This window comes from Muscardinus avellanarius (assembly GCF_963383645.1).
Source record: "Muscardinus avellanarius genome assembly, chromosome: 13".
Classification (NCBI taxonomy): Eukaryota; Metazoa; Chordata; class Mammalia; order Rodentia; family Gliridae; genus Muscardinus; species Muscardinus avellanarius.
In genome coordinates, this window is record NC_137799.1 from 26,704,857 (window position 1) to 26,731,016 (window position 26,160).

Here is a 26,160-nt window from a genome sequence, read left to right on the forward strand (position 1 = left end):
GAGGATTTAGCCCAGGGGCATTCAACCTCTGAGGTATACTCCCAGCCCTATTCTATTTTAAAATTTGAAATGGTCTCACTAAGTTTCTGAATGCCTTGCTAAATTGCCGAGGCTGTTCTCAAACCTGAGATCTTCCTGTCTCAACCTCCCAAGTTCTGGGATTACAGATGTGTTCTACCACACCTGGCCCCTACAGCCGCTTGACTTTCCCAAACTTTGATATTCTCATGGTCTGTGTAAGGGTTAGCTTTAAATATCTGTGGAGCTGGGCGTGGTGGCGCACGCTTGTAATCCCTGTGCTTGGGAGGCTGAGACAGGAGGATCAAACAGGCTCGAAGCCAGCCTCAGCTACTTAGTGAGGCTCTCAGCAACTTAGTGAGACGCTGTTTCCAAATGAAATATAAAATAGGTCTGGGAGTATAGCCGGGAGGTAGAAAGCCCCTGGGTTCCACCCCAAGTTATATATATATATATATATATATATATATATCTGTGGCAGGACTTTAAAAGTGCAAAGTAAACATGAGCTGTTCTTATCAGCACCTTCATTGTGTCCGGAGTCATGGTCATTGCCAGTTCTTATATGTTGGTCCAAGGTGTCCCTGTCCCCTATTTCATGGGGATTAAGGTTGAAGTGACACAGTTTATCTTTGAAAGCTGAGAGATTGCACAAGTGAGCATGTGTCTACCACACACTCAAGGAACTCTGGACACAGGGTGGTGACGTGAAAGGTTCGAGGGCTCGCAAGGTGAGGTACCCTGTTAGAGAGGTATGTAAGACAAGGACATAGAAGATTTCGTGCTGTGCCATCAAAATCTGGGCTTAATTCTGCAGATGGCAAGGAGCTAATTATAGGTCATATGACAATATCAGAAGGCTTACTTTTTAATTTATCTATCTGTGTATGTATTTAGCGGTGCTGGGATTGAACGAAAGCCATTCTACCTCTGGGGCTTTATCCCCAGCCCTATTTAATTTTTTGAATTTTATTTTTTTTGAAAACAGTCTGGCTAGGTTGCAGAGAGCCTCATTGAGTTGCCGAGGCTGGCTTTGAATCTAAAATCCTACTGTCTCAGCCTCCCAAGTACTAGGATTACAGGCGTGTGTCACCATGCCTAGCTGAAGGTTTACATTTTAGAAAGATTATATATCTCCAGGGAGAGTTTATCTAAATCAGTGAGATGCTTTTCGGGAGATAAAATAGAGAGAGCAGTCAGGTGACTAGGAGGGTTTTTGATGCATTACTTAGTGAGGAAAAGTTGATGCCTTGTTACCTTCCACACTTAGAACGTAATCATACATGGGTGTAAATATCTTCCAGAATTTGCCTAGGCATTTTCTCCAATACCACACATTTACCTGCAGGCTCATTTTTTTCTACCAGTTGCTATATAATAGTGCTGTTTGTTTGTTTATTTATTTTTTCATGTGTGGTACTAGGGATTAAACTCAGGGGAATTCTACTGCCAAACCACACCCCCAGCCTTTATTTATTTATTTATTTATTTTCATTTTCTTTCTTTCTTTTTTTTTTTTGCAGGTCTGGGGATGGAACCCAGGGGCATTTGACCTCTGAGGTACACCTCCTGCCCTTTTTTTTTTTTTTTTTTATTCTTTATTTTGAAACAAGGTCTCACAGCCAGGCGTGGTGGCGCACGCTTGTAATCCCCGCGCTTGGGAGGCTGAGACAGGAGGATCACACGGGTTGGAAGCCAGCCTCGGCTACTTAGTGAGGCTCTCAGCAACTTAGTGAGACCCGGTTTCCAAATAAAATATGAAAAAGGTCTGGGAGTATAGCCCAGAGGTAGAAAGCCTCTGGGTTCCACCCCCAGTACCACCAAAACCAAAAAACAAACGAAACAGGGTCTCACTAAGTTGCGGAGGGCCTCACTAAGTAGTCGAGGCTATCTGCGAACCGTGATCCTCCAGTCTTAGCCTCCCGAATGCTGGGATTACAAACTGGGATTACAAGCGTGCACCACCATGCCCGGCTTATTTTCATTTTCAAACAGGATCTCACTAGGTTGCCGAGAACCTTGCTACATTGCTGAGGCTGTCCTTGAACTTGAGATCCTCCTGTCTCAATCTCCCAAGTACTGGGATTATAGGCACGTGCCACCAAGCCCAGCGTGATGGTGTGCTGCGTCAGTAGTCACCGAGCTCCTGGGAATGTCATTGTATTAACAGCTCTAGGAATAAGGCTTTGCACGGCCACCATGCCTTTTGAACAATGTGTCATCCTGGGTTAATGAAAAATATAGTTATCTTTGGAGGCTGAATTTCTCTTCAGCCTGGAAAAGAAATTGATCTTTTTTTCCTGGGCAGTGTTAGAAGTGACAGCCCATTTTGCCGAGGTGGGGATGTGGACTCACACAAATGTGTATTTTTTATTTTATTTTTTTGGTGCACTATAGTCTCACATCCTAATGTGGCTCATGTTGACCGTGACATACATTCACACAGTACTTGGCGTCCTCCCTCTTCCCCACATCCCCTTTTCCCTCCCTCCCAATACTGAGCGTCCAGATTACCAATGTTCTATTCACATGTGTACACACAGTTGCATGTAGCTTTTCCATTAATAAACCCCAGCCTTCTTCCTCCCTTACCCTTCCTTTCTGGCTTCGTTGAGGTTTTCCTTCCATTATCTGGAGTCCCTCTGGTATCCCGAATACTCCCTAGCTTGAGCCTATTAGAAAAAACATATGGATGTATATTCTTTCTGTTCTCAGATGAATATTGAAGCTCTTCGGGAGAATCCCTATTTTCAGTCCAAAGAGAACCTTTCTGCAATGTTGGAAGTCATCTTGGAGCGCACGGAGGACTTCACAGATTCTGCCTACACCAGCCATGAGCGCAGGGAGCGCATCTTGGAACTGTCAACCCAGGCGAGACTGGAGCTGCAGCGGTTCACGTCTGTGTGGATGCAAACTGTAAGAACTTTTTCATCAAAGTAAATCTTATCCCATAGCTTTCTGCTACTGTTTTGAGAGATGTGGAAGCTAAGGCAGTCACTAGAGGTAGAGGTATGAATCCGGTCAGCACGGGACAACGATGCTTCTTCCCTTTTCTCCTTCCTGGTTGCCCGAAGCGCTCTTCTTATCCAGCGCTCACAGTCTGTGACATTTCCAGGCCTGTCTGGACTCTGTGCTACTCTCACCATCTCTAGTTCACTCTGTCGTCCCCACTCTTCCACCAAACTCACCTCCAGAAACTCTCCAAAACGTTCCTTCAGAGTGAAGAGCAGAGGCAAAGACCCGTGCCTACCTAGAGGCTCTGGTACCTGAGTCTTACTGCTGGAGCCATTCAGAGGTGGACAGTTCCTAACTCTGAGGACCGCTGATTTCTAGACACAGTGCTCTAGGACTCTCGCTAAGGTCTAGATGCAGTGAAGACAAGTGTAGATTGATCGGCAGGTCACCATCTTTCACCTTTGCAGATTCCCGCTCTAAATCAGTGCTGCCTAGTTGGTCGGAGCTAGCTGCTGGTACGTTGAAAGCAGGGGTGACTGTGCCAGACCAGTAAAGATAACAGAAGAGGGGTAACACAGGAGGTGTGTTCCGAGCTCTCACAGCAGGGGATTACAAAAGGGAGAGACAGAGGCCTGGGGCTTGTCTCTGGCACCATTTATTTATTTATTTTTTTAGACATTGGTAATGTCAAAAAAAGTATTTCCCATGGCTTGCAACACAGCAGGAATAGAACAGATCTGGAAGTGTTGAGCAAACGCTTTGGCAGGAGGACGAAGGAGGAGGATGAGTGTGGCTGAGATCGTGAAGAAGAAAGCAGCAGTTTAGGTTCCAGTAACTAGATTGATTCATAAATGAAGAGTAGGTACAAACTACAGTTTTCTTGGACAATTTCTTGCCATCACAATAGTGCAAATGCTCATTAACAAGGAATCTTGCCCCAGAGTCAAATGGTCTAAGAGATTTGCGCAGTGTGTCCTGTTAATTTGAATTATCGAATATAAGGAGTTTCTTGTGGCCAGGCGTGGTGGTACGCACTTGGAATCCCAGTACTTGGGAGGCTGACACAGGAAGATCGCAGGTTTATGGCCCGCTTTAGCTACTTAGTGAGACCCTCTGCAACTTAATGAGACCCTGTTTCAAAATTAAGAATTAAAAACAGGGCTGGGGAGTTCCAAAACAAAAGAATTTCTTGTGATGCAAGGCTCTGTGTTAGGACCTGATGCTGTCAGCACTTCCGTTTGCATCCAGCCTTCGCGTATCTCACCGCACGCACTCAGATCTCTCGTTTTGCACATTGCCCTGTATTCATCCATCCTTCATTCACGTGTTCATTTCTTCAGCGGTTGTTACTGAGTACCTTTGATATGCCAGGCACCAGACATTTAAAGATGAATAAGATAAAATCTTTGCCTAAAGTGATTTTACACTATCGAAAAATGTGGGAAGGAGTGGGATAAAGACAAAAATAACAAAAACAAAAATAGCTTTGTAAGTATCCAAAGAAAAGACGTAGACCATGTGTTGAGAGGGATTGAAGGGACAAATTTACTTTTTTTTTTTTTTTGGTGGTACTGGGGTTCCTGGAAGCCCTTCTACCTCCGGGCTACACTCCCAGACCTATTTTTACATTTTCATTTGGAAACAGGGTCTCCTAAGCCAGCGCGCGGGGCTGGCTTCGAACCTGCGCGATCCTCCTGTCTCTGCCTCCCAAGCACGGGGATTACAAGCGTGCGCCACCACGCCTGGCGCAAATTTACATTTAAAGAAAAGAATCAAGAAGTGTCCACAAAGGCACTGACATTCAGCTCCATTGTGATTATTCAAAGAATTGGTTGCTGTGACCTGCCGTGCGCTGTGCCAAGCACTGTGGGTGTGTTGGTGATCCCAGCCTTTATGGGGCTCCGTAGGTCTAATGACAAAGGAATATCTACAAAAGAAATACATGATTGTGAACGGAGATGATTTCTTTGAGGAAAGTTTAGCCTGGGTTGGAAAGAGGGCCTAATTCAGATGGGGTGATCTCAGAAGCCTATCTGAGAAAGAGGCATTTATAAAGACTTACAGGACTTTGATTACTTACTTGATTTGGTACTGGGAATGGAACTCAGAGACATTCTACGGAGCTACACTGCTAGCCCTTTAAAATAATTATATATGTTATATTTATATATATATTTATATATTTAAACATATAGATTTATATGTATTTAAATATATTTGTATATTTATACTTATATATAAATAAATAAATAAATATATTTTTTTGAAACAGGGTTTTGCTCTGTTGAGGAGGATCTTGGTAAGTTGGTGAGGCTGGCCTCAAACTTGTGACCGTCCTGTCTCAGTCCCCTAAATACTAGGATTACATGTGTGCACCACCATATATGGCTTGATTTTTAACTTGGTTAAGAATGAAGAAAAGACCAGCCTCAGCAACTTAGCAAGGCCCTCAGCAACTTAGATCCTGTTTCGAATTAAAAAATAAAATTGGTATATCTCAAATATAGAATACTTCTGGGCTTCATCCCTGATAACCCCCTTCACACACATATACACAAAACGGATGAATGTTTCATGCAGAAAATAAAAGTGATTACTTTTAGACATGATTACTTTATTAAAGAATATTAGGTTGTGTGTGTGTGTGGGGGGGGTACTGGGGGGTGGAACCCAGGAACCCAGGGGCATTCTACCTCCAAGCTACACCCCTAGTCCTATTTTATTCCTTTATTTTGAAATAGGGTCACACTAAGTTGCAGATGGTCTCACTAAGTTGCTGAGGCTGGCCACAAACCTGCTCTCCTCCTATCGCAGCCTCCCAAGTACTAGGATCAGCATGCGCCACCACACCTGGCTAGAACATTAGGTTTTAAAAATTATTATTTTTTTTTTTGTAGGTCTGGGGATGGACCCCAGAGGCATTTGACCTCTGAGCTATACCCCCTGCCCAATTTTTTATTCTTTATTTTGAAACAGGGTCTCACTGAGTTGCAGACGGCCTCACTAAGTAGCTGAGGCTGTCTGGGAATGGTGATCCTCCGGTCTCAGCCTCCCAAATGCTGGGATTACAAGTGTGCGCCACCACGCCCAGCTTAGGTTTTAAAAATTCTGCCAGGCGTGGTGGTGCACGCTTGTAATCCCCACACTTGGGAGGCGGAGAAAGGAGGATCGTGCAGGTTCGAAGCCAGCCGTGCTGGTTTAAGAGACCCTTTTTCCAAATAAAAATATAAAATAGGTCTGGGAGTGTAGCCCGGAGGTAGAAGGGCTTCCAGGAACCCCCAGTACCACCAAAAAAAAAAAAAAAAAAAAAAAAAAAAAAAATTCACTTACAATTAGTGTGGAAAAATGTACCTTAGCAACTAAAGTTCTGTTTTCTTCTCTAATCTTCAACAGGTAAACTTTTAAAATAAGCTTTTTATAGTCTAATGGTATTAAAATGTATTATAATTAAATGTAATTGGAATACCAGATTAAAAAGATAACACTACATATAGACTTCTTAAATTTTTAGCAAAGCAAGAAAACAAAGAGCATCGCTGAAGAACTGGAACTCACTATTTTAAAAATCAGTCACAGCCTCAATGAACTTAAGAAGGAAGTAAGTATCTTTTAAAACTTAGCCTCATACTTTATGGCTATTTTTCATGGTATATAATATATTAGTGTGTCCCTGTGCCTTGAAAATTCTTCTTTGACACGGTTAGTTTTAAGCTACCATTTATCAACACCACTATTCTCAAAGCTTATACATGAATTCTCATAACAGTTTTGTTTATAATGGCCCCAAACAGGAAACAGCCTAAATTTCCATCAAAATGAGTGACAAATACTCTTTAGCAGTATTAAGGAATAGTACTGATACATGCTGCGATATGGATGGATCCCTAAAACATTATACAGAATGAAAAAAGCCAGACACAAGCCGGGCGTGGTGGCGCACGCTTGTAATCCCAGCATTCCAGAGGCTGAGACAGGAGGATCATGGTTCGCAGACAGCCTCAGCTACTTAGTGAGGCCCTCCGCAACTTAGTGAGACCCTGTTTCAAAACAAAAAATAAAAAATAGGGAAGGGGTGTAGCTTGGCGGTCAAATGCCCCTGGGTTCCATCCCCAGATCTGCAAAAAAAAAAAAAAAAAAAAAAAAAAGCCAGACACAAAAGTAATTGTGTGTGTGTATTTGTGTGTTCCATTTAGAAAAAAACCTCTAGACAAAGCAAAACAATTGTGTGTGTGTGTGTGTGTGTGTGTGTGTGTGTTGTGTTAGCTGGGATTGAACCCAGTGGCATTCTAATTCCCCCGAGTATACCCACAGCCCTTTTTATGTTTATTTGTTTTGAAACAGGGTCTCACTGGGTTACAGGCCTCACTAGGATTATGGGCCTGTGCCACCACACTCGGCTGCAAAACTAATTTTTTATGATACAAATCAGATCAGCACAGGTGGACTTGGTGGCACATGCCTGTAATCCCAGTACCTAGAAGGTTGAGACAGGAGGGTCACAGGTTCAAGGACAGCCTCAACAACAATAAAAACAACACACACACACACACACACACACACACACACACACACACGCACATTGGGTCTATTAATCCATTAAACCAGGCACAGTAGTGCATGCCTTTAATCCCAGTACTTGACAGGCTAAGACATGTGGATTGTAGATTCAAAAAGCAATTAGTGAGGCTCTTAGCAGTTTAGCAAGACCTTGTTTCAAAATAAAAATAAAAGCTGGGTATGGTGGCACACGCTTATAATCCCAGTACTTGGGAGGATGAGACAGGAGGATCATGCAGCCTCAGCTACTTAGGCCATTTCCAGATAAAAAATAGGGCTGGGGATGTAGTTTGGTTCAATCCCCAGTAAAATACACACACACACACACACACACACACACACACACTATAATAAATACAATAAAATTAAAATTCTAGATATTAAAAAAGAGCTGTGGGTATTTCTTGGAGGTAGAATGCCTCCAAGCTACTCCAGCTGGTTCAGTCCTACACACAATCACACACACGCGCACACACACACACACACACACACAAATAAGAAAAGAGAAAGAGAGGAAGAAAGAAAAAAGAAGTTAGGTCAGTGGCTTCCAGGGGTCAGAAAATGGGAGATATTTACTACACAGAGGCATCTTTGGATAAACTTTAGTGAGGTATAGTTTATTTAGTGAGGTATAGTTTATTCATTATATATAAATCATATATAGTTATAATTAATATAATCATTAATATGTATTAGTCATAAAATATAACTATTATAAAATTAATTGTATAATACAATCAATAACTATATAGTTTCATGATTATACAACTATAATATATGATATAAACTATATAAATTATATAACTATATAATTTATCATAGCATTATAATTAATAATCACATAGTAATCAACATAATTGTTATATCAATATAATTGTTACCATAATTAACATATTTATAATTATAATAACATATATGACAAGTAAATTATACCTCTAACATTATTTTGTAAAGTTTCCTTTGGGTTGAGAAGATTTCTCCATTCCTGAATGAAAATGTGATCATCCCATGACTTGGTGGGTCGCTCCAGTAACTTAAAGTACCAAGGTCAGTGCCAGGCATGGTGGCGCACACCTGTAAGCCTAATACTTGGGAGGCTGACACAGCAGGATTTCAGGTTTGAGGACAGCCTCAGCAAGTAGTGAGACTCTTATCAACCTAGTGAGACCTTGCTTCAAAAATAAAAAGAAAATAGGGCTGGAGGTATAACTTGAAGGTAGAATGCCCCTGGGTTCCACCCCTAGTGCCACACACACATACAAACACCCCCCCCACCCACACACACACCACACACACACACATACACACACACCCCTAAGGTTATTCTTTTTTTTATTTTTGCAGTACTGGGGATGGAACCCAGGGACATTCTACCTCCGAGCTACACCCCAGCCCTATTTTTTATTCTTTATTTTGAAACAGGGTCTCACTGAGTTGCAGAGAGCTTCACTAAGTAGTGAGGCTGTCTGCCAACTGTGATTCCTCCTGTCTCAGCCTCCCAAATGCTGGGATTACAAGTGTGCGCCACCACTGCTAAGCCCTAAGGTTTTTCTAAATCAGGGGTTCTTTCACAAACTATCACAGGGTTGTTGTTTTCGCAGGCCATTTCCTGTGTTTGTGTGTCTGCTATCTACTGTGCTGTCTCTGTCACAGCCCTGTCGGGTAGTTGCATGGAGCCCATGTGGCTTAAAACGCCTCAAATCTGTACCTTTCAGCCCTTTACAGAAACACTCCAACCCCTGCTTGCGACCCACAACACAATCTCAGTTCAAAACCGAGAGTTGTTTACTCTAGTCTATGAATCAGTCCCGGGGCCTGCATTCAGTTGTAGGACATCTCTGCTGTTCTCTACTCCCAGCCCCCTGTGGAGCTTCCAGGAGAGCCGGGCTCTTTTCTTTCTTTCCCTCCCTCATCCCCTGTGCTGGAGCTGCTCTTACTGGCTTTTTCTGGCTTTAACCCAGGGAGAAAAGAGAGGAGGTTGGGCTTGGGAAGTTTCTAGGGCCAGGGCCCTTGGGTGATGGCTGGCTCATGGGCATTCCACGCTGCTTTCTCTTCGTGGGTATGCCAGCATTTCTCAGAGGCCCTCCTGCCTCCTGCCAGTACCACCACTGCCTGCCATGTTGCTGTCTGCAGCCTGAGCCGGGCCTGGAGTGGCGCCCATAGCACGCATGTGGGCTCCCAGCAGATCCTCCCCACAGAAACTTCCCCTTCTCTCTCTCATTTCTCGTTCCTTGTTTCTTTTATGTTTTTGAAGGGGGTCAAAGGCTAAAGAGGATGAAATGGGCTTTTGATGTTTCTTTTATAAATTATCTACATGGCAATCTGTTTTGCATCTTAACTTGGTAATGACACCTCTGTTAAAAGCTCATTTAAACATCCTGCTAAACACAGAAGGATCTGTTTTTCCATGCCTTAAATAAAGCCTACTCATTTTATCTCAGCTATTTAATTTTAACTAAACTGTGGGTGAAATCCTGAACTATTAGTAGCATGTGACTTTCTACAGGCTTCATTTTCTTAGCTCTTTTTTTTCCTTCTGTTTTGGTACTGGTGATTGAACCTAGGGGCATTCTTTCTCTGAGCTATACTCCCATCCTCCTTTGTTTTTGATACAGGGTCTCTCTGAGTTGCTAAGGGTCTTGCTAAATTGCTGTGATGGTCTTGAACCTACCTTCCTCCTGTCTCAGCCTCCTGAGTACTGGGATTACAGGCCCATACTACTGAGCCTGGTTTCCTGGCTCTTAAATGGGTTATAACCATATTAGTCTTGAAGAATTCTTATAAGGATTAGGGAGATGATGTCTGTAAAGTTGCTGTCAGGACGTGTCCATTCTTTCTTCTTCTCATATGGCTGTTAACGAGTGGTCCCCAGAACCACTTGTAAGATTGGCGTGACCTTGGTCAGTCACCCAGTCTCTAGGGACCTGTTTCACAGTCTGGAAAATAAAAGGTTGGTGTCAGATATTCTCTAAGGTCCTGTTGCTAAACAAAATCTTTTATTTTTTTTATTTTTTATTTTTCCCAAAATCTTCTAAATTTCTCATGTGGCTCTAGTTTCCCAAGTGAATTTCGATGTCTTTGTTTTTTACTCTAATTGTTCTCATTCAGTCACATAAAAGCTGGCACGCCTATTGTTAACTTTGTAAAAAGTTTTCTAATTCTTATTTTTAATTTTTATTTTTATGGCATCAGAGATTCATGTAGGCTCTCCACTCCTAACCCCAGTGGTACTGGGGATTAAACTCAGTGGTACTCTACCACCGATCTTCATCCCCAGCCTTCTTTGGTACTAGAGATTGAACCCAGGGGCATTCTACCTCTGAGCTACACCCACAGCCCAATTTTATTTTTATTTTGAAACACAGTTTTTCTAGGTTGATGAGATTCTCACTACTTGCTGAGGCTGTCCTTGAACCTGCCATCCTCCTGTTTCAACCTCCCAAACACTGGTATTATACATGTGCGCCAGCATGCTCAGCTTTTTTAAAATTTTGAAACAGGGATTTGCTAAGTTGCTGAGCCTGTCAGTGAACCTGCAGTCCTCCTGTCTCAGCCTCCCAAGTACTGGGATTACAAGTGTGCCTCACCATTCCTGGCAGCAGAAACATTTTTTAACTAAAAGCAAAGCTATATAGGAAAGAGCTGGTCAATAAAAAATGAAAAAAGGGCCCAGGCTTCTAACCCACTGGGTGAGCTTCTATGAACAGCAGTATTGCTAGCACCAGGAGATTCAAAGATGGATAGACATCAGCCTTGCCCTGGGGATTGTACCAGGGGTTTCAAAGATGGATAGACATCAGCCTTGCCCTCAGTGCTACCCAGCTTCTGCTTCCCCAGGGCCTTCACACTTGCCCGCAGAGGACCAAGGGGGCTGCTTCGAGGTTTCTGTTCTACGGTTCTTCGTGTGCTCATCAGGTGCTTGGTCACAAACCCCTGTTGTTTAATTTCGTCCTTCATTGCCCTTCACCCCCTACATCTGCAGCTCCACAGCACGGCCCTGCAGCTGGCAGCAGATCTCCTAAAATACCATGCCGATCACGTGGTTTTAAAAGCATTAAAACTTACTGGAGTAGAAGGAAATTTAGAAGCTTTGGCTGAGTATGCCTGTAAACTCTCTGAACAGAAAGAACAGCTCGTGGAGGTAAGAAATTTGTTCGCTGAAGTAACTGTGGTTTACAGTACAAATCCCTAAACTATGATGAGGGAATGTTGACACAAGAACAGTTTTGATGAGTTCATCTTAGCACTTTCTCTCTTTCCTTTGCAAGTGTAAGGCTATCGCCTCTGTCTGCTCTGTTCTTACAACACCGCAGGCTGTGTCAAACAATAAAAAATGCTGGAACCCAACAAATGCATTTCTTAATCTTCTTTTCCTTATCCTCTCAGAGAGCTTAGCTCTTGGAGTAGAACAATAGAGGTCCCTTGTGTGACAGTGTTTCTGTTTGAATCTGTTAAGTCTCAGCAGGAAAGAACTGACCCACTCAAATTAGAATCATGTGAAGAGGGTTTAACAGGGAGCTATTGGGGTTGGGGAGCCTACGTGGGACTGTAGCAATCTCTGAGTGATAGGATAGCAGGGCTGGTACCACCCCAGGCGCGGCTTGACAGCAGTGAAGCTGGAAGTCTTCCAGAGAACTTTCCTCAGAGGAGGTCATTTCGGGGAAGACTCATTTAGCCTAAGGTGACCCAACCCAGAAGGAGCAGGAGAGCACAGGCCCCTTCTCTCCTCACCTCTGCTGATCTGTCACACACAGACGTAAACAGCAGAAGTCAGTCTTCCAGAGCAAAAGGCGGATTTGAGAAAGTAACCGAGTGAACCAGGCGTGGTGGCGCACACTTAGAATCCTAGTACTTGGGAGGCTGAGACAGGAGGCTCACAGGTTTGTGGCCAGCCTCAGCTAGTGAGGCCCTCTGCAACTTAGCAATGACCCTGCTTCAATATGACTCTGCTTGGAGGTAGAATGCTCCTGGGTTCAATCCTCAGTACCACAAAAAAGAAAGGAAAAAGAAAAAAAGGGAGGAGAGTGAACCAGGAGGGACAGAGAAAAGGCAGCCAACAGGGGGTTTCTTCTATGAGCCTCTCCAGCTCTGCTCAAATCTCTGCTGTGTGCGACTGGTGCCTCACCTTGCCACTTTTGTTATAAACCTGTGTGGTTTATTAATTGATATTCTAAGCTCTCTACCTATTGAAAATGTCAGACATCTACTGGTTAAACAAACCTCGAGCCCCAGGTACGGTCTATGTATGAGGTACATCCTAGCCAACGTGAATTTAAATAAATGCACAGAAGTGAACCATTGAGCTGTCTTCACATTATCTAATAGATCCTTCTTTTGATGAACGGGACTAGCTTCCTCTTCTTTATTTGTTAACATTACCAGCCTGGAAATTTCTAGAGAACACATTTTTAAAATGACTGTAGATATATTTCCTTTGCTTAGTAGATTTGGTGTTGTTATATTTATTTATTTTGTGTGTGGTACTGGGGGTGGAACCCAGGGGTTTTTCTACCTTTGGGCTACACTCCCAGACCTATTTTGTACTTTATTTGTAAACAGGGTCGCACTAAATTTCTGAGAGCCTCACTTAGCTGAGGCCGGTTTCAAACCTGTGCAATCCTCCTGTCTCAGCCTCCCAAGCGCAGGGATTACAAGAATGCGCCACCACGCCTGGTGTGATATTGTTATATTTATAAGCCAAGTATTATAACTGTAGGGAAACTTGGTAATCTTAGGAATACTGTAGAACCGAATTTTGTGATTTCCTCTGATGGAAGTGTACTGTTCATTACATAAATGTGCCTAATCCATTTTCATCTCCTAGAAGAAAGGTGTGCTTGGCTAATTGATTATGAGGGGAGGTATTACTTGTCGACCCAGTGCTAGTCACGGACTGTGGCAGCTTAGATGTGAGACCTTGGGCAAGTCACTTCTCTGAGCCAGATTCCTTCAGAGGGAAGCTGTGTGGGCACTGCTAGGTACTCTCAGAGACCCCTATGGTTCTCATATTCTGTGCCCACCTTGCCAGGATCACAGAGAAAGTAGAAATATACTTTATAACTTTCTTTGTTCTCTCTCTGACCCTAGAGAATCTGTTGGTGACCAATGGAATTTTAATAATCTCAGTACTGTGTACATCTATTCTTTTGGTGTTAGTAAGTTGTGTGTGTAAAATTTAATTTTCTTTTTAATTATAAAATGATACTATGTATTCTGAAGGATGAAAGAGTGAGACTTGAACTGTGGATCTGTTTTCTCATAGACATGTAGATTGTTGAGACATGTGTCTGGGACAGAACCTCTTGAAATAACCTGTATCCATGCAGAAGAGACCTTTCAGGTGACTGGCCAACAGGTACGATTAACCTTGTTCCTTCTATACTGTGTCTTCTCTGAGTATCATAAAAAGTTGTGAAGAAGGAAGGTATAAAGAGATCTGTATTAAAAAGTCAGCCGAGGTGGCGCACGCTTGTTATCCCAGCATTTGGGAGGCTGAGACAGGAGAGTCATAGTTTGCAGACAGCTTCAGCTACATAGTGAGGCCCTGCACAACTCAGTGAGACCCTGTTTCAAAATAAAGAATAAAAAATGGGGTGGAAGGAGTGTACCTCAGAAGTAGAATGCCCCTGGGTTCCATCTCTAGTAACACACACACACACACACACACACACACACACACACACACACACAAGAATTCTATATAACTAAAAGTCAAATTTACTGAGAAAAAGAAAGGATAGTGGAATTTTTCTTGGGAATGTGCCAGAACATGGCTGACATTTCATTGGAATGTATCTGGTCATCTGCCACACTGGAGGTTGACCCATTTACCCAAAATCCTAATTTATAACCATAGTAAATGAAGTTTGTTTCTAAAGCAGGTTATTTTAACATGTTTGGGAAGTAAACTGTCATTATGGAATAAACCATAAAAACAATAATACATTTCAACCTCATAATTCCCAAGGACGTAGGGAGATTTTAAGAACAAAACCAAACAATGGTTGTTGCTTTCCTGATAATCAAATGTAACTGGAAACTCTAGATGACAAAGGAAATCCTGTAGAGGAGCAAACAAGACAACCTAAGTGAGGGGACAGAGGGGGAAGAAGGGAACTCTCTACAACACACAATGTACTTAAACACATCAAAGTCAGCCACTAAGCCAAGGAAGGGAAGGAGGGATGGGTAGGGAACTGGGTAGGGGTTAAATCAGTGATGTGTACATGTATGCACACACGAGTTTTTTTACCCCAATATGATGTATGAATGTAATGCACCAATTAAAAAAATTAAAAAAAGATGCAACTGGAAACAAAACAACTCTCTTAAATTAAGCAAAGAATACATTTTGATGTTAAAATAATGTGATGACCAGAATTGTTGCCGTGGTAGTGCAAGCCTGTAACCCCACTGCTTGGGAGGCTGAGACAAGAGAATGGCAGGCTTGGTCTGCAACAACTTAGCGAGGCCCTCAGCAACTTAGCGAGGCTTTGTTTCATAATAGTGTTGTGGGTGTAGCTCAGAAGTCAGTGCTTCTGGGTTCAATCCCCAGTAGAACACACAGGAACGCGCACACACACATTTTGTTACATTGTTAAGTGAAACAAGCAGTGTCCAGATTTGTGTATGTACTGTAATTGCTACTGGATAAAATGTGTGTATGAAAATAACTGTATGGGAAATAGTTAGGCAGAAATAAAAATTCTCTTCATTCAGTACATTGAGTTATTTTTCAGAATTTTTTAGTGTTACTTTTTATAGTTTTCAAAGGCTTTTTTCAAACTGATATTCCATTTAATATGGTCCCTGTCAAATGTAACCTGAGGAAAAACGTGAAGGACAGTTCTTCCTTTCTTTCTTATAGTCATGTGTGTGTGTGTGTGTGTGTGTGTGTGTGTGTGTGTGTGTGTGAGAGAGAGAGAGAGAGAGAGAGATTGGAGATTGAACCCAAAGGCATTCTATCTCTGAGCTACACACCCAGCCCTCTTTTATTTTCTGTGTTTGAAACAGGGTCATGCTAGGTTGATGAGACGTTCACTACTTGCCCAGGCAGTTCTCGAACTTGTGATCTTCCTGTCTCAACCTCCCAAGTACTGGGAGTACAGGTGTGCACCACCGCACTTAGCAAGTCCAAGCATTAAACTACGGTCTTCCAGGTGTTATTGTTTCATTTATTATGATCAATCAAAAGAACTTGCCCTAAATTGCAATTTTGGATGATAGATATTGAGCCCCTGTGGTTTTATTTATTTACTTATTTTTGGTATTGAGGTATTGAGGATTGAACTGAAGGGCATTCTATCTCCAAGCTATACCCCTGCCCTTTTTATTTTGAAGCAGGGTCTCATTAAATTGTGGAGGGGCTTAATAAGTACCTGAGACTGGCCTCAGCTGTCCTCCTGTCTCAGCCTCCCAAATACAGGGTCCTGGTCATGCACCACCATGCATGCCTGGTGGGTCCCTGGATTTCTTGGATGCAGTTGAGAATGGTGGTAGTGACCTAGACACGCGGTGGTGTGCCCCAGTGTGTCGGGCATTGGAGGGATGCTTGTGTGCATCCCTGCAGTGTGTCAGAGGCTTATCACAGAAGCAGGAACTGAGTCAACTTCCAGAACGATCATCTGCTGAGTACTTCTACAAATGGGCTCTCTGCTTTGGGAGAAACCAAGGTTTGCATATTTGCCTGTCCACATGAGAGTCACCTGCTTGCCCTGGTTACACATATATTTTAGTACTGAGTGCTTGACTCTCCTGCCCTGTGCAATCAGTTCTCAGTCCTTCCTTCAGGCACTATTTGCTAACCGGCTGTGACTTTCAGGGTCATTGTTTCTATTGAAGCAGATGTTAGGAATAGTCATGTTTTCTTCCCCAGGGTAATGGTAGAGCCTGTTGTTAATGACAGATGCGTAGAGAAGCTTTCTCTGTTCTCATAGCGTTGGGTCTCACTCCTAGTCTTAGCCATCCATCTTTCAAAGGGATCCTATGAGGAAATAAAACATGCCTCAGGAATCATTTGATTTTATTTTTGTTTGTCTCTGCCTTAGCAGTGTAATTTTTATATTACTTAACAATGTTGGATCACATTAAAAATACAGTTAAAGCCAGGTGTGGTGGCGCACGCTTTTAATCCCAGCATTCGGGAGGCTGAGACAGGAGGATCGCGGCTCGAGGACAGCCTCAGCTACTACTTAGTGAGGCCCTTTGCAACTCAGTGAGACCCTGTTTGAGAATAAAGAAGAATAAATAGTAGGACTGGGGTTATAGCTTGGAGGTAGAATGTCCCTGGGTTCCATCCCCAGTACCACACACACACACACACACACACACACACACACACACACACACACAAACCCCCGCCCCCCCACAACAAAACACTACAAAAAACAGTTAAACGGTTTGCATACCATACAAAGGCCTCTAGTCTAGAGGGTAGCAGTGTCAAGCCGGCCACGGTGACACATACCTGTAATCCCAGTACTTGGGAGGCTGAGACAGAAGGATTGCAGATTTGAGGACAGCCTCAGCAAGTAGTGAGACTCTCATCAACCTAGTGAGGCCTTTAAATAAAAATAAAAATAGGGCTGAGTTGTAGCTCAGAGATAGAATGTCCCTGGGTTCAATCCCCAGTACCACACACACACACACACACACACACACACACACACACACACGAAGGAGAGAAAGAAGGAAAAATAAAAAAGGTCTGAATCTAGCCTCTAAAGCTGTTCACAGTGGCACAAGCCTGTAATCCCAGTACTTGGGAGGCTGAGACAGGAGGATCTTAGGTTCAAGGCCAACCTGACAATAAGACTTTGTCTCAAAAATAAATAAATAGCCGGGCGTGGTGGCGCACGCTTGTAATCCCCGCACTTGGGAGGCAGAGACAGGAGGACCGCGCAGGGTCGAAGCCAGCCGCGCGCGCTGGCTTAGGAGACCCTGTTTCCAAATTTAAAAAATGTAAAAATAGGTCTGGTAGTGTAGCCTGCAGGTAGAAGGGCTTCCAGGAACCCCAGTACCACCACCACCAAAAAAAAAAAAAAAATAATAATAATAAAAAAATAAAATAAAATAAAATAAAAATAATGGATAAAAAATAGGTCTGGGAGTGTAGCCCGCAGGTAGAAGGGCTTCCAGGAACCCCAGTACCACCACCACCAAAAAAATAATAATAATAATAATAATAAAAAAATAAAATAAAATAAAAATAATGGATAAAAAATAGGTCTGGGAGTGTAGCCCGCAGGTAGAAGGGCTTCCAGGAACCCCAGTACCACCAAATAAATAAATAAATAATAATAATAAATAAAAATAAAATAAATAAATAAACAAATTAATTAATAGGTCTGGTGGTCTAGCTCAGTGGTAGAGCACCCCTAGATAGCCTCTAACCCACTGGCAAGATCTGCCCTCACTTTCCCTGAAGAGAGGGAGCCGTGCGCTTCTCGTGGAGCTGCCGGCTGGCTGCTCGCAGGCCTGGTGCCTGTGGTCCGCACCCAGCCTCCAGGGGCTCCTGGTTCTGAGTCCTTCAGAGGTGCTCACCCTGTCAGCTGACATGGCTCTGACCACGTCAATTTTCTGCAAGCTCTCCAGAGCCAAGTTCTCACTTGGGGGGGGGGATCCAGGCCCTCCCACCTTTGCTGATGCACTGCACACCCCGCCACCTTCTTTAGGCTGAGGTCCCTCCAGCCACTCTGGCCTTACTGTTGCTGAACACAGCAGGGACGCTTCCTCCTCCCTCCACATGTCTTGCCCCAGCCTTCCCTGTGGTTCCCTCCCCTTCTCTGTGACCAACTTAAAATCCTGTTAATACTTACACTCTCCATTCTCCTCACTCTTTGTTTTTATGGTACTGGGGATTGAACCCAGGGGTGTTTAACATCTCAGCTATATCCCCAGCCCTATTATGTATGTATGTATTTATACTGGGGATAGGACCCAGGGGCATTCTACCTCCGAGTTACACCCCCAGCCCTATTTTTTATTCTTTATTTTGAAATAGGTTCTGACTAAGTTGCAGAGGGCCTCACTAAGTAGCTGAGGCTGTCTGAACTGCGATCCTCCGGTCTCAGCCTCCCGAATGCTGGGATTACAAACGTGCGCCACCACGCCCGGCACTATTTTTCTTTTCAAACAGGGTTTCACTAAGTTGCAGAGGGCCTCAAATGGCCAAGGCTGGCCTAAAGCATCCTCTTATCTCAGCCTCCCAAGTACTGGGATTATGTGTGTGCCACTGGGCTTGGTTTGCTTTGTTTTTATGCATTCTGCTTATCCCCTTAATATCTGCACCTGTGTGTACTGTGTTTCTTAAAGATCATTTCTGCTGCTGAAACATTGACACTGCATCCATCTAGTAAAATCGCTAAAGAAAACCTAGATGTGTTTTGTGAAGCCTGGGAATCTCAAATTAGTGACATGTCCACACTGCTACGAGAAATCAGTGACGTGTTTGAAGGAAGACGAGGTGAGAAACTGTCCACATATTGCAATATATTGTTTCTATATATATATATTATTTGAATGTAACTCTCTTAGTCTTTTAATGTTAAGCCTCAGATGCAAAATGAATCATCTTGTTATAGTTCAGATGGGTTATTTTTAGAATAAAATATTTTCCCAGAAAAAGGACAAATATATTATTTTGTACTTCTTTTAGTATCTAAGTGGTAAGATTTGCTGTCCTGAAGTGCAGTGTATTCCTCTGAATTAACATTCTGGTTTTCTTATTGAAACTAAGCCACTTATTTCTGCGGAGTTGCTTTTTTAGTGCCAAAGCTGTTCTATAATACAGAACTTCTCTGATTTAACTCTACTAACTTCATAATGAAATGAATATAGTTATTTGATTTTTGAATTGCTTTCCTTCCACCTGGATGGCATCTCTTTCCTTGATGACTACATAAACTTGGAATATTGCCTGTGGTGGGTAAGTTCATTGCTATTTCTACAACATGTAGACTAGCTTTATACAATATATTGGAAAGCATCATTTTTACTCATTATTTTAAAACAAAGACTTTCGTTTATTTCCCATTGTTCTGTGTATATCCTGTTATGTTTATGCGTTTTTGTATATTTTTTCCCTTTGAATGGCTTCTGTTAGTGACAAAGCATGATCATTAAAAAAGTGTCATTTAAAGTCATTACATCAAGTTACTTATTTTTTTACTGAATATTTAAATACTCCATATTTTAAAATACCCATTTAGAATAAATGCCATTTTGCTTAAAAACAGAAAATGATAGACTTGTGGCGCTATAATATCATTTGTAAAGCGTAATAAATGGTTGCTCTGCTTCCACATTTAAGGGTTTCTGTGATAGCTATTGTAAATGGCATATCATTTCGAAGCTTTGATAAAGTATTTTTAGTTACAGAGATTTTTATATGCGGTAAGTTTTATATATTAAAAGGTAAAGTGAAGCTGGGCATGGTGTTGCATACCTATAATCCCAGTATTTGGGAGGCTAAGACAAGAAGATCACAGGTTCAGGGTCAGTCTTAGCAATTTAGTGAGACCCAGTTGGAAAATAAAAATAAAATAGGCTTGAGGTATAGCTTGGAGGCTGAATACTCCTGGCTTTAATCTCAAGTAGAACACACACACACACACACACACACACACACACACACACACACACACACGTTTGGAAATGAATGGCAGTGGCCTGGTGTGGTGAAAGGAGGGCTGAGCTCTGGCAGGCCCATCTCTTCTCCTGCCTGGTGACCGGCAGGCCCTTCTCGTCCTGGGCCTTTGTGTCCTTCGCTTAGTGATGAAGGCCTTAGGCCAAGTGGTCACAGAGTCTGCTGCCAGCTCTCAAAGCCTTTTGCCAGCTGAAAGTACCCCTGGAGTTGGTGTACTTTTGAGTAGAAATGTACCCCTACCTTTGTCTCCGTCCTGTTGGTAGACTCTCTTCCTAAGGCCAGAGGAACGCTGTTTTCTGGTTTTTCCTCTGGTGACATCAGTCCTTGAAAGCCGGAGGCCTGGGGAGTTCCCGGAGTGGCCCTTCACTTTTCTGGGCTGTGATGGACTCCACGCACTTGTGGACGTGTCCCAGTGCACCGTGGAAAGCTGTACCCCGTAGCCGCTGCCATTCTGAGAAGATGCGGCCGAGCCTGGCCAGCCGATTCTCCTCCCCCAGAGTACCCTTCAGCCGAGTACAGCCTTCACACTGCTCTGTGCTGGGAAAGTGTTTTCATCGATTAAATAATGAGATAGAGCCTTCTGTGTCCCTGGGAGGGGGGTTTAACAGCAACTGACACAGGAGTCAACCTGAATTCCTGTGTGTGTTCTGTCCCTTGACCAAGGCCCGTGCTGCTTTTCTCTTTGAGCCTGGGATCCTCACAGTTTCTAAGCCGGGCTGTTCTACCAGCATTTTGGTCTATCTCTTCTCTTTTATTTCTACAAAAAAAAAAAAAAAAAAAAAAAAGAGGGGGGATTTACTAGAGGTCAATTTTTCTCAAGAAAGCTGTGCTTCAGCAGTTATTCTTTCCCTTCTTCCTGGGCCAATTTCTGAGTAGAAATTAGAATAAAGATAGAGGCTGATAAGCTTGTGAAAAGGACTTCCTAAAAATATAAGTAAGCTGGGCGTGGTGGCGCGCACTTGTAAGCCAGCATTTGGGAGGCTGAGACAGGAAGGACTGTGGTTTGTGGACAGCCTCAGCTACTACTTAGTGAAGCCTTTTGCAATTCAGTGAGACCCTCTTTCAATGTAAAGAATAAAAAATAGGGCTAGGGGTGTCACTCAGAGGTAGAATGCCCCTGGTTTCCATCCCCAGTACCACACAAAAAAAGTATATATATGTAAATTTCTTTGTACACACAACCACAGCCAAGCTTCATTTCCCTTCAAGGCATGCCTTCTTTTTCTTTGGAATATGAGAGAAAACCTCATGCTGTGGGTTACCTCTCAGTGCTGGGTGAAAGCTGAGCTTTAGCTTCTGAGGCAAGACTGCCTGGGTTTCAAGCCTGCATCCTGCCACTTTCTAACTTAATCTCTCTGCCTTCAAGTTTCCTATCTGCAAGCTAGGAATGATAAGGACATTACTACCTCGTATGGTAGCTGTGAAGATTAAGAAGTTTGTTAGTTCTCATCAAGTGTTACTTTTTTCAGCATCAGCACCAGCAAGGCGGCCACCATTACCTTGCAGTCAAGCTAAATAACCGAGAAAACGCTGGGTCCAGTTTCTCCCCTTAGTCTCTCCCACTTTCTGACATTCCTTTCTCTTTCCCTCCTTTCCCTCACTTTTTTGAGGCTTTGAGAGTAGCTCCTACAGCCCTACCATAGGAGCTCTCTTGACCTATACTCAGTAGAAGGGAGCCTGCCCCGGCTTCTCTGGAAAAAGCTCATCCCTTCTCCAGTGGCGAAGAGACTCCCTCTGAAAGACCCCTCTCCCTGGATGTCTAATGCAACATCGGTTCAGCACTCCTTTTTTTCTGTCTCTGAGATTTGTCTTTCTCCTACCAAGGTTAAAACACAAACCAAAACAAAACTGAGAGGTTCAGTGAAAACCAAAAACCCTTTGCAACTCAGTGAGTGTTGGGAGCCATGAAGGCCTTCCCCTAGATTGGTGTCTCTGACTCAGCTGACTGTCCTTCGCCCAGAGTCAACAAGGTTTGGGGTTATGGAAAGTTCAAAGAGGTCTGAGAGAGGATCAGGTGGTGATGACACGAGGGTACTGATTGACCTATCTGTAATATGTGTTTTGTATTGGTCTTTATTGTATTCTGGTGGTGGTAGCACGAGAATGTTGATTGACCTGTAGCCGTGTATAAATACCTCTGGAAAAACAAAGTCGGCGTCTGCACAATAAAGATGAGATTGACCCAGAAGTTGCGTTGGTCAGGAGCGTCGGCGCAATAGAGAATACTGACCCAGGCATAGTCGTCGACCCGTAGGAAATATTGACCCACGAACAGGGGTCGACCAGTAGAGATAGTAGGCTGGCGGCTCCCCCACGTTAGAATTTAAAATTCTCCATCCTCACGCCTCACTTTAGAACCCGCACTCTTGCCGACTGGCTCTGGAAAGTGAGACCCTGTTTAAAAAATAAAGAATAAAAAATAGGGCTGGGAGCCGGGCGTGGTGGCGCACGCTTGTAATCCCCGCACTTGGGAGGCAGAGACAGGAGGATCGCGCAGGTTCGAAGCCAGCCTCGCGTGCTGGCTTAGGAGACCCTGTTTCCAAATAAAAATGTAAAAATAGTTCTGGGAGTGTAGCCCGGAGGTAGAAGGGCTTCCAGGAACCCCAGTACCACCAAAAAAAAAAAAAAAAAAATAGGGCTGGGGGTATAGCTTGGAGGTAGAATGCCCCTGGGTTCTATTCCCAGTACCAAAAAAACAACAAACCAAGGTAACCAGCGTCTATGTGGGTGACATAAATGCACTCATTTGGAGACATATAGTCATAATATACAACCATACAAATAATGGTTGCCACCATCTGTGAAGAGTTTCCTGTGTGTTGTATCCTTTGACCAGCGCAAGATGTGCAGTATCTCATTCAATCCTTGCAGTAACCCTGAGAAAACAGGTACTATTTCCATATTTTATTTATGTTGAAACTGAGGTTTAGAGAACTCGATATGCAGCGTCCCACAGTGAGTAAACTAGAGAGAGCAGAAACGCTGGCTGAGTCTGAGTGAGCCAAAGATGAGACTTCATCGACCTCCCCCTCTCTGTTGCTGAAGCCCTTAGGCTCCCCTCCAGCACTGAAGTCTCGACCTCAGGGGAATGAACCAATTCTGTGATAAAGCCCATAGCTGCAGCTCTGAGGCTTGCTCTTTTTCCCCTCCAGATTCATTCCAGAAACGACTGGAAGGTCCCAGTCTTAAGCACTTTAAGAGGTACAGAGCAGCCAGGCATGGTGGTGCACGCCTGTAATCCCAGGATAGGAGGCTGAGACAGGAGAGTCACAGGTGGGAAACTAGCCTCAACAATTTAGGGAGACCCTCCGCAACTTAGCAAGACCCTGTTTCAAAATAAAAAAATGAAAGCACTGGGGCTTAGCTTGGAAGTAAAATAACACTGAGATTAGCCCCCCAGAACTCTCCCCCCCCGGGAAAAAAAAAGGATACAGAGCAAAGACTAAGCAATCCAGGATAAAAAGACTAGCTTCTTGTCTACCCCTTATTTGCTAAGGATGGGGGGAATTATAGAAGAGATAGTCGATACAGTGATGTGTTAGTAATGGACTTACAGGCTCCTTACGTGGCTCTTTGAGTTTCAGTTTCTTTATGGACATGAATAATTTGTCATGGTGCTTGTAATATTATAAGTGGTAACACGCATTTAACTTTTGTTTCCTTACCGTTCTATGACCTTGATGATGTCCTTTAACCTCTGTCCCTCAGGGTCCCATCTCTAAAATCGGGAGTTAGGATGAGAGTAGGCGGTCCACAGGGCGAGTGCTGCCATCCCCATTCTGGCCCCGTGGCAAAAACGGATGCTCGTGATGTTTTTGTCACACTGAGCTCGCGTATGACGTCGAGGTCCCTCTTAGCATTCTAGCCCTCACTATCGATAGACCAGAACTGGATCAGGAGAATCCTGCACTTGTTTTTGGCTACATGGTCATTTTAGGCTGGATGGGAACAGGGAGAAAACAAGCAAGTACTTAAAAGAGGACCAGAGGGATTGCACCTGCCCTGTGATAAATACTGGGTGGGTGGAAATGGCGGTAAACCAGGTTACGTAATACTCTGTTCATTGCATTTATTTCTCTGTAGTCTAGAGTCTTTAGTTCTCCTGTATCTTAGAGATGTAAGAGATGCTGAAATCGCCTTCCCTGAGGATTTCAGGGTCGTGGGTGCTGTGGAGAATTGCAAGGGTAGATAACACGAAGTTGTTTGCTGAAACTCGTTAGATTCAAGTAATGGTTATGCTGATTTATAACATATTAAGACCACTGTTTAGGGATATTATGGACATGATTCAAACTTTGAATTAGGTAGATGGTAAATTTTGAAATTCTGAGTGACGTGAATGAAGATCATTTTCTGTTAATCTTTTTATAGCTAGCTAATCAGAGACTGATAATAAGACATGAAAATTACCTTCTCATCTTTAAGGTTTTCTCATCACAGTTGAGGTAAGAAACCCATTAATAAAATTCCCTTATAATTATATTACAAAGAAATTATTTTGGGTTTTTGTGTGGTACTCATATGAAGACCAGGGGCATTCTGCCTTTGAGTGACACTCCCAGCCCTGTTTTTTATTCTTTATTTTGAAACACGGTCTCACTGAGTTGCAAAGGGCCTCACTAAGAATCTGAGGCTGTCCGTGAACCATGATCCTCCTGTCTCAGCCTCCTAAATGCTGGGATTACAAGTGTGCGGCACCACACCCGTCAGCAAAGAAATTATTTGAATCATACATTATTTCCAAGTACCCTAACTGACCCTTAGCAGTAATTCATCTTATAGATCAGTACTGTCCAATAGAAATAGAATACAAGCCATATATATAATTTAAAATTTTCTATTATGTACAAGAAGAATTAAAAAGAGGCAGAATTCATTTTAACATTAGTTTTTATTTACCCAGTATTTCATAATATTATCCTTTTAACATATAATCAATATTTTATTTTATTTTTATTTATTTATTTATTTTTTGGTGGTACTGGGGTTCCTGGAAGCCCTTATACCTGTGGACTACACTCCCAGACCTATTTTTACATTTTTTAAAATTTGGAAACAGGGTCTCCTAAGCCAGCGTGCGCGGCTGACTTCGAACCTGCGCGATCCTCCTGTCTCTGCCTCCCAAGTGCGGGGATTACAAGCGTGCGCCACCATGCCCGGCATAATCAATATTTTAAAATTATTATTATTGTCACATTCCTCAGCATCATTATTATTATTTGTGGTACTGGGAATTGAACCGTTGAGCTATACCCCCTCCCCTATTTTTAATTTTTAATTTGAAACAGGATCTTACTAAGTTGCTGAGGACCTTGCTAAGTTGATGTGATATTTCTGTCTCAGTCTCCAAAGTACTGGGGTTACAGGTGTGCACCATCATGCCCAGCTTAAGATTACTAATAAGATATTTTATATCCTTTTTTACATTCTTTATAGTAAGTCTTCAACATCTGGTATGTATTTGACACAGCACATCTCAATTCAGGCTAGCCATGTTTCACATGATCAGTAGTCACATGTCCTTAGTAGACTCCATCTTCAATAGAACAATTCTAGATAAAATTTTAAGTATTTTCATGAAACGTTCTGAGACCCATAGAATCCCGTTTTTATGTCATAGTCATTCTATAAGAAAAGGCATGATTTAATACTCTTTATTCAATATTTGAATAAGGCTGGACCATATGAAATTGATGTCTTGGTATTTATTTTATTTTTCTACATTGCGCGCTCTCTCCTCCCTCTCTCCTCTCTCCTCTCTCCTCCCTCCCTCCCCCCTCTCTCTCCTCTCTCTCTTTCCCTCTCCCTCTCCCCTCCCCTCCCCCTCCCCCCCCCCCCCTCTCTCATGTGTGTGTTAATCAGGATTGAGCCCAGGGGCATGTAAGAGATGCTATCTCTAAGATACATACACCCCCAGCCCTATTTAATTATTTTATTTTGAAGCAGGGTTTTATTAAATTGCTGAGGTATTGCTAAGCTGCTGA

The 26,160-nt window shown here is 43.0% G+C and overlaps 1 protein-coding gene across 1 annotated transcript in view; it reads left to right on the forward strand.

The window, feature by feature from the left end:
- CTNNAL1 (catenin alpha like 1) overlaps positions 1-26,160 on the forward strand; it is a gene marked incomplete at both ends in the record, with an annotated part of 73,866 nt that overhangs the window by 30,664 nt on the left and 17,042 nt on the right. Inside the window, 5 exons of the mRNA XM_080708917.1 lie at positions 2,734-2,934; positions 6,485-6,571; positions 11,513-11,671; positions 13,793-13,885; positions 18,844-18,994. Of these exons, the coding sequence (XP_080565043.1) occupies positions 2,734-2,934; positions 6,485-6,571; positions 11,513-11,671; positions 13,793-13,885; positions 18,844-18,994 (691 nt within the window). The remainder of the gene's footprint in view (positions 1-2,733; positions 2,935-6,484; positions 6,572-11,512; positions 11,672-13,792; positions 13,886-18,843; positions 18,995-26,160) is intronic.